Source organism: Diaporthe amygdali (assembly GCF_026229845.1).
Source record: "Diaporthe amygdali strain CAA958 chromosome Unknown NODE_12_length_1037015_cov_66_201586, whole genome shotgun sequence".
In the NCBI taxonomy this organism is placed as follows: Eukaryota; Fungi; Ascomycota; class Sordariomycetes; order Diaporthales; family Diaporthaceae; genus Diaporthe; species Diaporthe amygdali.
In genome coordinates this window covers 389,795-404,869 of record NW_026517032.1, presented here as the reverse complement: position 1 = coordinate 404,869, position 15,075 = coordinate 389,795, and the positions used below count along the sequence as shown (strand labels likewise).

Sequence of the window (15,075 nt, the reverse complement as noted above, 5' to 3'; positions counted from 1 at the left end):
GATCTGAATCTCAGCAAAGTGGAGACGCATGCCATCAAGGGCGACGTGTGCCTGGGCCTTGGGGTTGCGGTTGAGACGTGGAGAGACAGACTCGCAGCAGCCACACCAGAGGTGCCCAGGTGAGGGCGTGGACGCCTCATTTGATGTGCTTCGACAATGGCGACCGTATCGGGAAAGGCTGGACGGTGGCGGGCAGGTAGCGAGGTGACACAGAGCTCGGCGGCCCTCTGTGTGAGATGATGGGATTGCGGGCAGCTGGCGGCGGAGGGCCAGCTGAGGCTGCTGGGTGGACTGGAGTGGACGGCCAGGTGGCCGGGAGCAAGCGCTTCCGAGATTTCGCACCTCCACCGCGCTGGGATCATGACGATGTCGCCTTGTCGCCTCTCCGGTGAGGCAGGCTTGGTAGGCTGGCAGGCTGGCAGGCTGGCAGGGAGGCCATGGGCCATGAGGGGACATGGGGCATGGGGCATGGGTTGATCTGAAGCATGCGCACAAAATTTGGAATGGCTGAATAGGGTCAGATTGACGGGCGCAAAGGTTGTTGGGCACTGCCCAATGGCAGAAGCAAAAGGCCCTCATTGGCAAACTTGTCGCATTACTTGGAGTGCCTTCAGCTGGAGCCTCTGGTCTGGACCATTCCGTTTCGAGCCACAACCGCACCCGCACACCGTTATCCACAGCGCTGCCGTTCCAACGACTTGTCGGTGACGGAAGGTGGGTGGGTCCTGGACGGTGCAGCACGCACGCAGTCACAAAGTGCCTTCCGTTTTGGTCTTTCAGCCAGACACAGACAGGCGACAGGCGACAGGCAAACAAACAGAGAGACAAACAGACAAGAAGGCACAGACGCAAGGCACAGACATGTCATGGGCCCCATCGAGGCAAGTCCAAGGCTGCCAAAATCACCTACCAAACGGCCACCAGAGAGTTAGAGAAATACTGGCGTCTCGATCGGGCAAGATCCGCTAGCCTGTTGCGGCAGTATGTTCTCCAGACCCTCCCTCGTGTGCTGGCTGCCAGCTACCAGCTACCAGCTCCCCCAGCGGGCGACGCGACAGGCATGGCTGGCTGTGGCAGCCCATGCTGGCTTGCCGCGACCCCGTCTGTAATGCAGCAGCGTAGATCCATGACCCTGGACCTTGACTTCGACCATGACCTGGCCCTGGCCCTGGACCTTGACCTTGTTCCGCTGTCTGCAGGAGATCTTCCCTGCCGAGAGCTCTCATCGTTCCTCGTCCTCGTCCTCGTCCTCGTCCTCGTCCCTCCTGAGTACCCAACACACCCAGCAAAACTTGGCGTCCCTGACAAGTACTCCCATGTCTGATCTGGAGCTCTTGCTCTTGCGCTGGTGCTGGTACATACTGCTGGTGGTGGTGGGGTCTTCCCTCCCGCTAGCACCCTCCACCTGAGCAGGGTGACCAGAGTCTCTGCCCCTAGCGTTGACGCCGCTCCTCGTCCGAGAGCCACAAGAACACACGTACTCTTGTACCCTTGTGCAAGGCCACAAGCCGTGAGCTACATGGAATGGGTACATGGCCGCGGAGTACTGTCCTGCTGCTCAAGTACTTAGCTACTTCGCTCGGATGGCCAGAAGCGTCCCCTGGGCGCGCCCACACTGGGCCTTTCCATATAATCCTGTAAGTCTGCGCACTCTTGACTTTGAAACATTCAACCACCCGACATCAACAATCTCTACAACACATTTTCTTCTCACACGTTGGACTCCCACTTGCACTCGCCCTCTTTGGTCTTGTGAACGGTGCTGTCATCGTCCACAACGCCTGCAACGCTCCAACGACTTCACTGTCACCGACCCATACCTCTGCCACACTGGTCAGTGTGCTTCCGCCTCGCTGTTATCACAACAACCCATCATCATATCGCCATCGTCATGGCAAGTATCCGCACAATGAATCAAGGCGATGGCCGCCCACGCAAGACAGGGGGGCCATGGTCCGTCCACGAGAACGAAAGGCTCAAAATGCTCGTCGACCGATGTGCCAACAAGACCCAGGTCCACTGGGTCGAGATCGCCCGCGAGCACGGCACCAGGGACGCAAAGCAGTGCCGTGAGCGCTGGGACAACCACCTCAAGCCTGGCCTCAAGAGGGACAAGATCTTAGACCCTGAAGGTGCCGTGCTTTTGCAATGGGTTCGTGAGCATGGCAAGCACTGGGCCCCACTCGGTCGCGCCATGCAACGTCCCGAGAACATGGTCAAGAACTACTACTACCAGGAGTTCAAGAAGACGGAGCGCGGAGTACGCCCCAAGAAGCGCGAGATGCGCCATCACGCATCGCAGCGCCAGGACTCAGTGCCCATGTCGCGGGGCAACTCATCCTCTTCTTCTTACCAGCCATTCGGACGCTCCTCAATGTCGCCAATGTATGCTCCCGCCGCCCATGACTACGGCAACAACCACCAAGCACCATATTACCCCTCAGGGCAACATCATGCCAACTATCAGTACCCTTCGCGACGCACCAGCATTGCGTCCATCATCACAAACCCCCCTTCGCTGGCCTCAGACCATGGCTCCCCAGCCGAGTCGCCCCGCGCTGCGGCCGAGATCCCATATCCCCAAGGGCAGTTTGCACTGCCTCCTTTCCAACGGGGTGTCAGTGGCCCAAAGTTGCTCTCACCTCAGGAGATGCTTGAAGCCACAGGACACAAGCGATCAAACTCGGCGTCGTCTTACGGCTCATTGATGGCACTTCCCCACAGCCCAGTCTCGCTGCCAATTCGCACTGGGTTCTCGACGCCGGCCTACGGTGATTCAGCTCAACGCAACAGAGACAGACACGCCCCTGTGTTCTCCCCATCTGCCAACTCCGGCTTCTTTGACAACAGATTTGACAGACGGTCGCCGCCACGAAATGCTGAGCCGAGCCCTTCCAAGTCCAGGTCGGGCTCAGACACTCGCATGTCCATTTCGTCTCTGCTCGGTTGAATTTATCAAGACGGGCCAGATCACGACCTCGGACTGTTCTACGGGAACTGTTCAGTTGAGCACGTCTGTCTTCACTAGGCACGCGGCGAACTTGCACTTTTACCCCGTCTTCTTATCAGTGTCTTACCAATTACTACTTTGTCTTTGTATTGATTATTGGCGTTACCGCGGACGATCCCCTTCCATGGCAATGGAAGCCTTTTTGGGCAGCTCTAGGAGTCACATGTGGCATGATTTATACTGCATAGCGCAGGAGTTCACGGTTTGGAAAAGGTGGGGCGGCTACAGACAACTGGGAGCACACCCTTTTTTTCGGGCTGTGTACACACAAGATGTGAGGTTTCAACCAAGCTCAGGGAACGGTGGACAGGGGAAGGCCTTCATGATACCCGCCTGGCCGGAATGGTGACAATCTGAATTTGGACGCCTCGTGCTTTTTGGGCAGAGAATTGCGAGGACGTATAGTAGTCCTAGAAGACGCCTACGATAGGTACTAGTACTTGGTTAATTGATGAATGATACAATCTTCTAATAGTCGCAAAAAATGGCACAACAAGCTCCACATCTAATTTCTTGAACATGACAACCTGTAACTCCTTGTGTGCCTGTCTATGTGTCAAACCTGTGGGTGGACGAGCCGCGAGACAAGAGTCCCAGGAATGGAGAAAGCCCGTTGAGCAGGAACAAAATGGAATTCTGGCGGCCGCTGGGGGCACACACAATTCCGCATCCAAGAATGAACGAGAATCAAGCCACAACCGGGGCTGGCAGGCGGGATAGGGAGGGCGTTGCGCCCAGGGCCAAGGCAAAGAGAAGAAAAAAAAGCTCGGATGACTTGGACTTGAGTGAGGCTAGAGACATAGTGTGGGCCACCCCTTCCTAAGCTTCACGATACGAGCTCCCCTGCCAGTCGGGAATAGAGAGAATTGCCCATGCTGTGGCTCGGCACCCGACCCTCGTTCCCCGCAAGAAATCCATCTCTCTCGCTTTCTTGACCGCAAGCAAAAGGCGATGGATGGGATGTGCTCCCAGCTCGTTCGCCAAGTTGGTGGGGGGAAGATCAGATAGCAGGGGCCAGGCCGGAGGGGATCAGTCACATCATAGTTATTCAAAGCGGGCAGATCGCTGTTCCTCCCCTGCCCCCATGCTTCCACCATGGCCCCCCAGCTCAACCCCCGATCCCAAACCACCGGGTTTATTGCTGCGTGAAACACGAACGCAAATACAGTTCGCAGCAACTTTTCTCCTCGGCCCTCCCCGTACTGTATCCCCCAGGGTGCGTGCAATGGCTGAGTGTTTAGCAGCAGACGCACGGTGCGCACAATGCTGTGTAACTGGAGGCAGTCCCTTAACGGTAATGCTTGAGAGCTTAGGGAGGGAGTGATATGGGGAGGAAGCTTCTATCTTGCTTTCGATCTGAGCTGTGCTACGCGAGATCTTTCTATGCCGTTGCTTTTCCCTGTCCACACAATTTGCCAGCAGTGGGCGAGAGAGCGCGGGTTCGAAAGTTGTTTATGGTGCCTGCATGTCTCGGTGATCGTGTCTCAGATTGCGGTTGCACAACGGCTGGGCGGTTTTCTCTTTCCGGTGAAGGGGTCACGGGGGTGTGGGGGGAGGCGTGGAATTTCGGACCTGTGCGGAATACCCGCCGTTTTTTTTTCTCTCCCCTTGCAAGATGTTCAGGAACTGATTCAGATGCCCAGTTCCTCTCCTTCACGCCCTTCGATCGGATTCAGAGATGTGTAAGTCATTTTCGAGACCTTTATCGGCCCGTTGCCATTGTCCTCCCAGCGAGGTTCAACGCCATCTGCATCATATCGAATCTGCCTCCGGAGCATATCAGACTGATCATCGCATAGTCATCAACGTTCTCGGCCAAGTCGCCCCTCTATTCTGGATCTTTTTTCTTGGCATGACCTAGAGACTTAATCCAAAGTTGGATAGGGCACAACAGCTGTTTCGAACGGCTGAAGAGTTCCAAGCTCTGGGCGAGCTCATTGGCACGGCTGGGAAAGGGAGAGGCGCCCCGTGGCGCGCTCTAGTGGTCTACGCTCCTTGTTTGTCCTCATCAGGATCAACTCATCGATTTCCTCTTTAGAAGCGCAAGCGCCTCATCGGGAGGGCTCAGTCTAGCTCTTTTCGACGGGCAGAAAAAAGCGTTGAAGATGGGCTAGGCCCGTGGTGAAGACAGGAGCGGTCCGGCCGGGAGCCCGAGGCTTCAGGACACGAACGATAGCCCCAAACATCAGTGCGATTGCATGATGTGAGACAGATGCTGTCACTATTCTTGCGCTCTCCTTCCGGGATTGGCCTAGGATGTTTCTCGTTGCATCTGTCATTCAAACAAAGGCTTGACACGATCGCGGATGGCGTCTAGTCATGAAGATTCAAGTTGGCCATCCCATTGATCGTGAAGCCGGCGTGGGAGCTTCCTTCACCGTGAGAACAGGCGGCCGGGCCCAGCCACTCCCGCCCGCAAAGCCGTTACTCCTTTGTCTGTCTGCCGGGTTGCCGCCATCACCGTTGAGACTGTTGAGCAAGAGGCGCCCGATGCAAGCGTGGGAATAGATGGCGTGCCAATTTGCCTGCATCTGGGCAAGCACTGGCGGTCATCCCAACTCGAGCACACACACGGATGCGTCATCACTGTGAATGTAGTCTAATAGAAAATGAAGGGGCGCTGATCTGGCTGAGAGAAAAGTAAAGGCCCACCACACTAGAGCGTCGTCACCTGGGGCAATTCGTCGTCGACGGTTTCTTGGGGCACTACCACCAGGGCGCACGTTGTCGTCGTCCTGTGTTGTACCATATCGTAGTGGCGGTGATGTCGATCTGCCATCCTTGAACGTCAAACGCAAAGCTGAGCCCGAGCCGTACAGTTGGGATGGACGTCGTCGCTATGATCGCCGCTATCCACAGCGATGTAACCCTCGGATAGGTATTTGAGAATCTGGCATCGGCCTGGGGTCCAGGGTGGGTGGTAATCGGGGGAGGACCTTGGAAGAATGGCAGGGTGCCGACGTTCCGGCCTCGGTAATGTGACCGTGCTGGCAGGCTTGTACGGAGCAGACCCCTGCCTTTCACCTGGACCCTCAGGTGAAAGATCAGCCCCCCTCGATCTCTCTCAATCTCTGCCTGTCTCGTCATTGTCGACGTGGGATGCGGTCGTGGACAGACACATGTGCTGCACTAGACACATACTGTACCGTAGATAGATGATCACACGCCAGATGCAGGGCTTGTGCACGAAATACAGCAGCCTTGCACCATCACACCATCACACCATCACACCCTCGCCAATCTCGCAACCGCCCGATCGCCGTTGACAAAGGCCCCGGGACAGCACACCACCACCCACCCGACCACCCTCCACTACAGCACAACAGAGCATAGCATAGCATAGCATAGTAAAGCCAGAGCAGAGCTACGCAGACTACTGTGGTAGACCACATCACTGGTGGCCCGGGTCAGGGCTGGAGATTGCAACCTCGCGATGTCACGCTGGGTTGGACCATGGGCGGGCGGCAACTGATGTCTCCGGTCGATCAGCGGATACTTCAGTTGAAGGTGTGTTCTTCGGAGTGGGATCGCTCTGGTGTCTGGGCTGAAGTTGGAGCCAGATCGTGGCCGTCCAATCCCAGCTGTGAGACTTGAGGTCGATTTTTGGCTGATCTGGTTTGCTCGCCCGCCCCCGTACCAAGCTCGCATCGTCGGGATCTCTTCAGACCGCGACGCGACCAGCGAAAGCAAGACCCGAACAATTTCGGATGTTTTGTCGATTCAGTCGCTGCGGCCAATACACTTACTTGCATTTCCGATCGTCTGGGACCGCGCAGCAGGAGAGGTGGGAGGTGATCAGGTGGCGTACAGTATTGTATGTGCAGGGTTTGGACGGATCCGAGGATGGCTTGCTCAAGGGGGAGACAGGCTGCCCCGACAAATGACAATTCCACAAATCTGCTTGGTTGCAGGCTCAAGTTGCATCCCCCACACTCGCATTCTTGCCGTTCTTTGGTTGCCTCTACAGAGACAGACGGCAATGGCTTGCATCTGTACCGCATCTGTATCAAGCTGCTAGAAACTAGTGGACTGGTGCAAAGTCATGTCCAAGAAAGCTTTCCAAGAATGCCTACCTTGCCTGAGTCAAGACTGAGTGCCGGTCGGCGCCATGGCTGGCTTGTCCTCGTCTGCATAACATCGACGAGCCACCTGCCGTAGTTCCAAAGTCTGAGCCGCATAGCTGGGAGAGGGCAAGCCAATGACAGCCGTGTCGCAGGCATTGCATTCCCAACACTGACGGCCGAAAGTCTGCACAGAGCAAGGGTTCGACTTCTTGAGATCTTGAGTTCCTGCTTTACTGCTCTTGAGCCCCCCCCTCGGAGGGAGCCGCCGTGAGGCTGCCCAGGTGGATTGGGCCTCGACTCCCTGGCGGCGACAGGCGACAGTCCAGACTTCGTCCAAGATGGAGATTGAAGTGCTTCCGAGGTCTCACACACACCAGGGTTGGACAGACCCTCGCTCTCGGGCAGCAAGCAGTATCTACCTACTGTGTAGGAGGGTAGGCAGCCGGGCAGCCAGGCAGGTCAGGCCAGGCCAGAGCCAACTCTGATACGTGAACTAGGGACAAGAGGTGCTTGTCCTCTGCCTGTGTAGTGCAATCATTGAGATTGAGGGTTGGATGGGCATGGTACTGTAGCCTCTTGACGTTCCATTCTCGTCATTTCGGTTACCCCCAGATCGTGAGAGCCATGCAGACCTGCCCAGGCAGACAGACCTCTGCGTCGCTCTCCCCGCCCTGCTTCTCGAAGGTTTACCCCCAAATCGCTCGAGTATCACTGCAGCACAGGGTGGACACTTCGGTGTACAACCTCAATCTATAATCCAAGACAATCGCCGTTCTGTGTTCCCCTGCCGAGCATCGAGCAGCAGGGCCTAATTACAGAAATGCAGAGCAAATACGCTGCACCGCGCTGCACCGTCCGTGCCCCCCGCCTCGTCGGTACCTGGGGCCCGTTGACCGGCTGCACGGCTGCACTGCACGGGCGAGCAAGGGAGCAATCGCCGCCTGCTGTGCGCCTGCATGCCACGCCTCGCATTTTTCTCATTGGAATCTCCAACTTCCCCGGCCTCAGTTCCTGGCAGTCCTGGCAGTCCTGGCTGGTCGAAACAGCCCTAACGACATGCGTCGACTGCGCGCCCGCGCCCGTTCTCCCCCCTCCCCCCACACACACCTCTCTGGTTAGAAGAAGCACGCCGCCGCAGCCCCTGAAACTGGAATCTCGCGTTCTAGTTTATTTCTGGGAATCCATCATCGTCCCCGTCGTCATCCATCATCTAAGCATTGCTTGTTCGGCGCCTGGCCCGTCGAGGACGAAAGTATACGGCAGCGGTCACGTCCGGAGGAAATGAGGAGCAGCCCTGCGAGAGACCTCGACTAATGCAAGATCGCCCACTCGCTCTGAAGTTTGTGGGATTGTGACACAGTCTTGCCACTCTGGATACTCCAGACCAAACCTGCATTGCAAGCCCAATGCTCCCTGGGGCCCCTGGTGGGTAGCCATTACGCCTTTGTGAGAAACGCGCGGCCTTTCTCGACTATAGTCGACTGAACTCACAGAACCTTGGCTTTTCGATGTTGGACGAGGCTCAGTAACAATCCTGGCTCGGGAATCGACCTCAACAAAGGGATTTTAGCGGCCGTTTCCGCTCAAAGGGCCCAGCATTGCCGATCGCCCGGGGAAGACAAAGAATCCAGACTAATCTGGAGTGCCCAAATCTGAACTCGACCCGAAGCAGCAAAATCACCCCTTTTTAGGTCATGTTTCCGCCCTCCCAGGTTCTGGGATGGACATCGATTAGGCTCAAGTGTTCTTCCGTTGTGCTTTGTGGGAGACAAAGTTCAGTTCTCTGAAACAGGAACAAGGCGCTGTGCAGGGCTGTTGATAGACTCGGCGAGAAAGTCAAACCAGAGGTCGCATCCATGAACGTCAGTGTCTCCTCATGACAACCGTTGAGAAAAGGAAAAAAAAAAGTCCAGACCTCGGCAACTTGACAAGATCGGAGACACGCAAAGCAGAACGGCGGCGGTTTCGGGGCGGCCCACCTCGAGCGCTCTGCCAAGTTCAGGACAGGCCTCACCCCTTGAGATGCAGAGTTGTCTATCCAACAACCGGTTAGCAGATGTGTACACCGGGAGTCGCGGTGAATAATTCGTGGCACGGTTTTCCTCTGTGCAGTGTTGTGCTGCAGCATACTGTACTCGCTGCGAGAGTGGGCGGCCACGCGGGCGCGCAATGACCTCCAGTTCCCTGGTTGCATTCGGTCGGACACGAGCAACCCCCGTCCGAAAAGTTTCAACTCGATGTCATGTCACTGGCAACGGCTGAGCCACCGAACGCCTGTTTCCTGTTCCTGTCCAGGTGTTTGAGCGGCGGTTGTTCCGACCTGTCATCCGGCAGCAGCAGGGGAACTTCAGACCCAGAACAGACAAACAACCCTTGTTCGGTCCAGGTTGTGAGGATCGATCTGGGCTGTCTGTCTTGGCCGCAATGAAACCTTAAAGCAGACTGAGAATTACCATGCTAGGAAGGTCAAGGGCTGATTCGTGTCAGATGATTGGCTGCACCGCCATCTGCACGCTCGCGACCTCGACTTCTAAAGGCATCGGATGCTGCCCTGGGCCCCGCAATGCAGCTGGCGCTGGCACACCCATAACCGCACCCGCCCACTGCAACAGCACATGGGTACTGACTGGGTCACAGCACCCTCCAACGGCTGGGTGCCATTCCTACGACAGCATCAGAACCCTATCTGGATGCGACCTCCAGTGCCAATTGTTGGCCTTCGGACGAGTGATGTCATCCCATTGCTGTTGCAAAAAAAGCAGTCTCCCACAGTCGTGAGACGGCATGGGAGGGCCTGGGCGAGGGAAACACTCAGTTCCGTCTTGCAGTCGATCTGGACGAAAACGGTGTGCACTACGTTTAGGCCAGAGGTCGATAAATTAAATCGCCTAACGTATTGCCTAACTGGGCAATCAGCTTGCTTCCCCCACGCTAGCTTCCTAAGTGCAGCCCCCCCCCTGCTCGCAGTCCCCCGGGGAGCAACAAAGGAGCTCTGCCTGTCTTTCCACTTGGGGAAATGGGTGTGCGCAGGACAGTCCACCGCATCTGGCGACGGCGAGATCAACCTGACAGACCTGCGTTGTCATAGATTCCCTCATTTCCTTCTGCCTGCACATCCTGCTCTGCCTGCAGGCTACCTCAGCAGAAATCCACGCCCACCCGGATGCAATTGAGGACACAAGTCTCATGACAGTCCTCAACGTCCGGCAACTTCGGCTATCTCTGCTGCACTTGTTCCTGCAGACGTTAGGAATGGACAACGTCGTGCTGCCTGTCAGGTGTTTAGTGCCCTACCATCGAAGAATCGAGTAAAGCCCATGCAAACGGGTTTCACGGACATCCGCAAGGGAAACGAAACGGGACGGGCGCCACAGCATTGGCATCTGAAGCACATCCTCTCAGGAGGACCGCTGCAGCCTCGCACGGTGCCCGGAGATCGACAGAACGGCAGCTTGTTTGTTGTTTTGTCTGAGCTCTTAGCGGACTGGATGACAACTGTAGTGCTCTCGTAGTCTTGGTGGCCTGTGGGGAAGACGTGCATGCTCACTGCATTGTAATCAGTCAGCCGATATTGCAGAGTCTCCTCAGGTTGATTGTTTACTTTGACAGGGGAAGTATACCGGCGGCAGTATACAGAGATCATCGAGATCATCTGAAGACCGAGTATGAGAATACATCGTAGTGAGTGACGGAGGAAAACTTCCGGTAGACAGTAAACGGTGAGCTCTGTTAACGGTTGCGCAACTCCACCATCGCCGTATCCACTGCCCTCCCCATACTAAGGAATCACGAAGCTGACTACTGGTAAGCTGGCATCTCTCCTCTATCACATGCGTACGAATCGTCCATGAGACTCCGCCCCATCGCGGTGGTAGTGACCAGACCGTCGTCTACTTAGATCCAAGAACAAGTAGAAGCACAAGGCAATTCGTGGACAAGACACGTCCTGTCCCAAGCGATGCCACGCTGCAGCTCGATCAGCACGCGAGCCACATGCTACGAGGGAACCAATGGCACAGAGAGCATCTCGGTCGTGACTTGGGCCCCTTCTTCAGCATCCGTGGATGACGACGTGGAGTCAGCTACGCATCTTCCCTTCCAACCATCGTGATGGTCCTATCCGCAAAGGACGTTTTTCTCCTAAATGGGTTACGACCGAAACTCCTCTCGAATAACACAGCTAAACGGCCACCTTTGCCATAACCATCAGGATTGCAGGCTTTAGGACAGAAACTTCGACGATTCCCCCCGCACTGGGGACAGTGAACATCCTATGCTAGAGCTATGAGTCACAGTGCCCCAAAAAGGCCCGGTGCTAAGCTAATCATAACATCGGGATCGATGGTATCTCCAAGCAGAAAGATGGCCTGCCTCGCAAGGGCTTGAACGGTGCGCCAGCAAACGTCTACGGCCATCACTAAAGAGGTTTGGCGGCTCTCGCTCGTGTCATTCCTATGCTTGGCCGGGGAAGTAGCTGATGATGCGTGCCACTCCAGTCTGAGCAATTTGACTGTACGGACCTGTCACGGCTCTATCTGGAAAGGCTGCCCAGCCTGTGTAACCAGGGCTATACGAGTTGGAAATCGAAGCTGTCATGAGAACGGGGCCCTTGCGCAAGAGGAGAAGAGTGCGGAGGTCGCTCCGCCCGGGAGATATGCCCCGAGGGGAGGGCACATTGTGTCAAGGTCTTCAAACACGAGGAGAATCGAGGTGCTCAAGGTTCCTCAGGATACCATGCCGAGGTACTGAATATGCCTTCCGCCCACCTGGCTTGTAGACGGATCTACGTTGTGATATCTCTTGAATTTCTGGCCATATCGTAGGAGAGCAGCACGCCCGTCGTCCGAAAGGTCGCAGATCAGGTTCACTGAGTGAGTCACACAAATAGCTACATGATTTACCTTGCTGTGGCCACAACGGCTCTGCCAATGATTTTCCATCTTCAAATGAAGTAGCCGACTCAGGTAAAGTTGGCCGTTGCTGTCATTTTTACGCACAAGGCACAACCCAGGCCTGCTCACGTGCACAAGAATAGTCAAGTGTTCATCAAATTAGCAGCCAATAATTATTAGAGCGTCTAGTGCGCTGTTGAGACCATCGAGCCTGTCAAAACTGTCAGAATTTTGGGCGGCCGGGCCGAGCTGTCATGCGCCGTTCGTCATTCCGTCACCTGGCTCGTAGCCTCCCATGAGCCCAGAGCCGCACTGCCTAGAGCCGCACTGCCTCTGACACAGCCAAACGTCCGTGATGGCCTTATGTTGACGCCATTCGACCCATCAGGGTATCAATCCATCACAAGCGAAAATCACCCAGCACTGATGGACAACCTATCATTTTCTCCTCGCCCTGTTCTGCTCAAGCATCATCACGCGGAAGTCGGTCCGAATAGCGAGTGATCCGTTCGTACCAATCGTCAATACAGGCGTGTCGACTGCACTTTTTAGACCGTTGCTGGCGCAAAATATCGTGAGTCAATGCTCGCCTCAGATCTCCAAGCTTCCACTTCAGGTATCAAGTCTAGTCGACTGGGCAGAAGCCTGCTCACTTGCGTCGATGTAGTCCGAGATGGCCTCGCCTAAGCGGCTTGAGCCTGCGACTCGTTCTGGCTCTTGTGTTCAGAAGTCGAGTTCTTGAGTGCCCTCGCTGCAGCAAATGCCGCCTCTTGGTTGCAGCCAACATCGGTTGACAGGCGTTCGACAGCGCTTGGCACGGTTGAAGCGGAGCTGTGGCCTCTAGCACGAACCTGGGCCGGTTCACGGGTTCTTGTGCGGTTGGCTACCACGGCAAGCTCCTCATCGCTGATGAAAGCGCGGCCCTGGGAGTAGTTCCGGTTCAGGAATCGACCGCGGCGACTCTGGCGCGGTACTTGACCTTCCTGTACCTCTTGTACCTTCTTCGTTGGACTAGGTATGCTTCTCTCTCTAGCCATTGCAATTATCATTGGTGAACAGATCGAAGCTGCCGCCAGCTTTCTAACCTCGTTAGCGGCCTCTTGCTTCTTGCTGGCTTCCGTAGCATGATTCTGTCCCATGGACCGTTGCATGGACGCATGACTGCGGAGCTGCGACGTATCACTCGAAGATGGGGATGAGGCCGACTTCCGATAGCCCAAAGCACTTGAAGATATGCTCTCAGACAGTTGTGACGCGCCATCAAACTGAGACGCAAGTAATTGATCTTGCACCGCTGACACTTGCGGAGGGTTTCGTGAACTTGAGCCGTTATTTCGCGACGTCCTGTCCATCGAAGGCGTGGGTTCGTCCTCTGATGCGATTTGGTCGTCTCCATCCGAGAATGAAAAGGCTCGGTGCTGTCTAGGGTCCACAATCGATGATGAACAGCTACTCCCATCATCAATAGCGTCATCTGGCAGGCCTCCATTCTGCGCCGCAAGCTGCCGAATCGTTCCCAAGATGTCGCCGCCCTTCTTTGGCTCCTCTGCTGGTCGACCACAGAGGTTCTCGTCCTTGGTAGGGCTTGTATGTGGTGTAACCTTGGCCCGTGCTACCTTCTCAGCGAGGCCCTGCGTGATGAGCGAAGAACTGCAGCTGGCATTTCCACTGGACGACTGGGATGAAGAGTCGTTTGAGTTTTGCGCGCTGGGAGCCGGCGGCTTCCCAGTTGTCTGAAGCGTGATCCGTGCGGCGACCAATTTCGCACCAATGTCCTGATCCTTCTTACGGCAGCGCTTGGAGGTTGCGTTGCGAAGCTGTTTGCTCAGGTGGACATCGTTGTTACGATCGAGCAGGCTAGGTGTGGATCCTGAATATGGAAAATATTGTTAGCCAGATACCTTTGCTCACCGTTTTGGGTGGTCTGTATGAATGAAACCCACCAAGAACTTGATACGGAGTTGTGTTGACAGTCAAGCCGACATCCCCAGGGGATAATGCGATAGAATCACGTTTGTCCTGCTCAACGAGGTAGTCGCGGTGCCTATCCGCGGGATGACCCTCTTCTGGAAGGGCATTTTCATCTCCTACCAGGCTCATGTCGGTAGACTTTTCCACTGGGGATAAAGGGGGGGGGTGAGCAAAGCAAGGCTTACCCTCGTCGCTCCTGCTCAACTGGTCCAACTTGGCTCTGAAGGCTCTGCCATCGTTGCGATTGACGACACTCCCAGCCCTCGCCAAGAGCACAGACCCAGCACCTTGCTGTGTGTCAGAGATGATGTGCTCCAAACGGTTGATCTCTGCCTTGAAGTTCATCTCGCGTAGTGCCCATTCTTCTGTGACTTTGGAAAATTCCATGACTTCTTCCTGCCGAGTTGCCTTCAATTGCGCAACCTGGGTACGGAGGCTGTTAAGCTCGCTGGTTTGGTGAGAAACTTCCTCGATGATGCCGGCGATCCAGCCATTGAGGTGGCGCGGAATGGGCGCAGATGAACCATTCTTCATGATCGTGCACGACACGGTCTCCACCATCTGCTCAAGGCTCGGGTTGTGCCAAGTGCAATCGGCCTCATTGTAGTAGGGGAACTTCCCCTCCTTCTTGTTTGCGGGTCGCCAATCGCCAATAGGTCCACCACCGTCGACTGAGGTTACGTGGGAACCAGTCGCTCCCGACTTCATCGAGTTACTTCGTTCCATGACGAGTTCAGGGTACACCGCAACGGTAGGAGATTGAGCTTTCGCGAGAGTGCCCAAGCCGATGTAGCTCGAAATCTTGGCCAGAGTCGGGGGCTTGTGGCTCTGTTGCAGCGGGATTTGCGTCAAGGAACGATGAAGCGATGCATGTGACGCCTGATCTCCAGCTTCGCTCTGCGTGTCTGGCGTCGTGTTGGATTGATGCGGTGGCTGTTGCGCAATATGCGCCGAGCGCCCGCGACCAAACCAGCCACGATCAGCCATGGTGGGTCGTTCTTGGTTGAGAGACCTGCAAGTTGTCAATGTGATTACATGTGGTGACAAACGGGTAAGCATACCTGTGACTCTGGTACGTCCCAAAGGCCGACTTTCACGAACGTGATGGTGGTGAAGAAATGCCGACAAGAGCTGCGGA

The 15,075-nt window shown here is 55.8% G+C and overlaps 3 protein-coding genes across 3 annotated transcripts; 2 read left to right on the top strand and 1 right to left on the bottom strand.

Annotated features, from left to right (window-relative positions):
- Positions 1–236: 236 nt before the first annotated feature.
- J7T55_001870 (uncharacterized protein) lies at positions 237–1,324 on the top strand (the record flags this gene model as incomplete). The annotated part of the gene is made up of 3 exons (XM_053142777.1): positions 237–388; positions 538–714; positions 970–1,324. The coding sequence occupies 3 exons, from the start codon at positions 237–239 to the stop codon at positions 1,322–1,324; spliced, it is 684 nt and encodes a 227-aa protein (XP_052994323.1).
- A 567-nt stretch (positions 1,325–1,891) lies between these two features.
- J7T55_001869 (trichome differentiation protein gl1) lies at positions 1,892–2,950 on the top strand (the record flags this gene model as incomplete). The annotated part of the gene is made up of 1 exon (XM_053142776.1): positions 1,892–2,950. The coding sequence occupies one exon, from the start codon at positions 1,892–1,894 to the stop codon at positions 2,948–2,950; it is 1,059 nt and encodes a 352-aa protein (XP_052994322.1).
- Positions 2,951–12,649: 9,699 nt separating this feature from the next.
- Positions 12,650–14,924, bottom strand: J7T55_001868 (uncharacterized protein; the record flags this gene model as incomplete). The annotated part of the gene is made up of 2 exons (XM_053142775.1): positions 12,650–13,836; positions 13,910–14,924. 2 exons carry the CDS (start codon positions 14,922–14,924, stop codon positions 12,650–12,652), a joined length of 2,202 nt encoding a protein of 733 aa, XP_052994321.1.
- Positions 14,925–15,075: the final 151 nt, after the last annotated feature.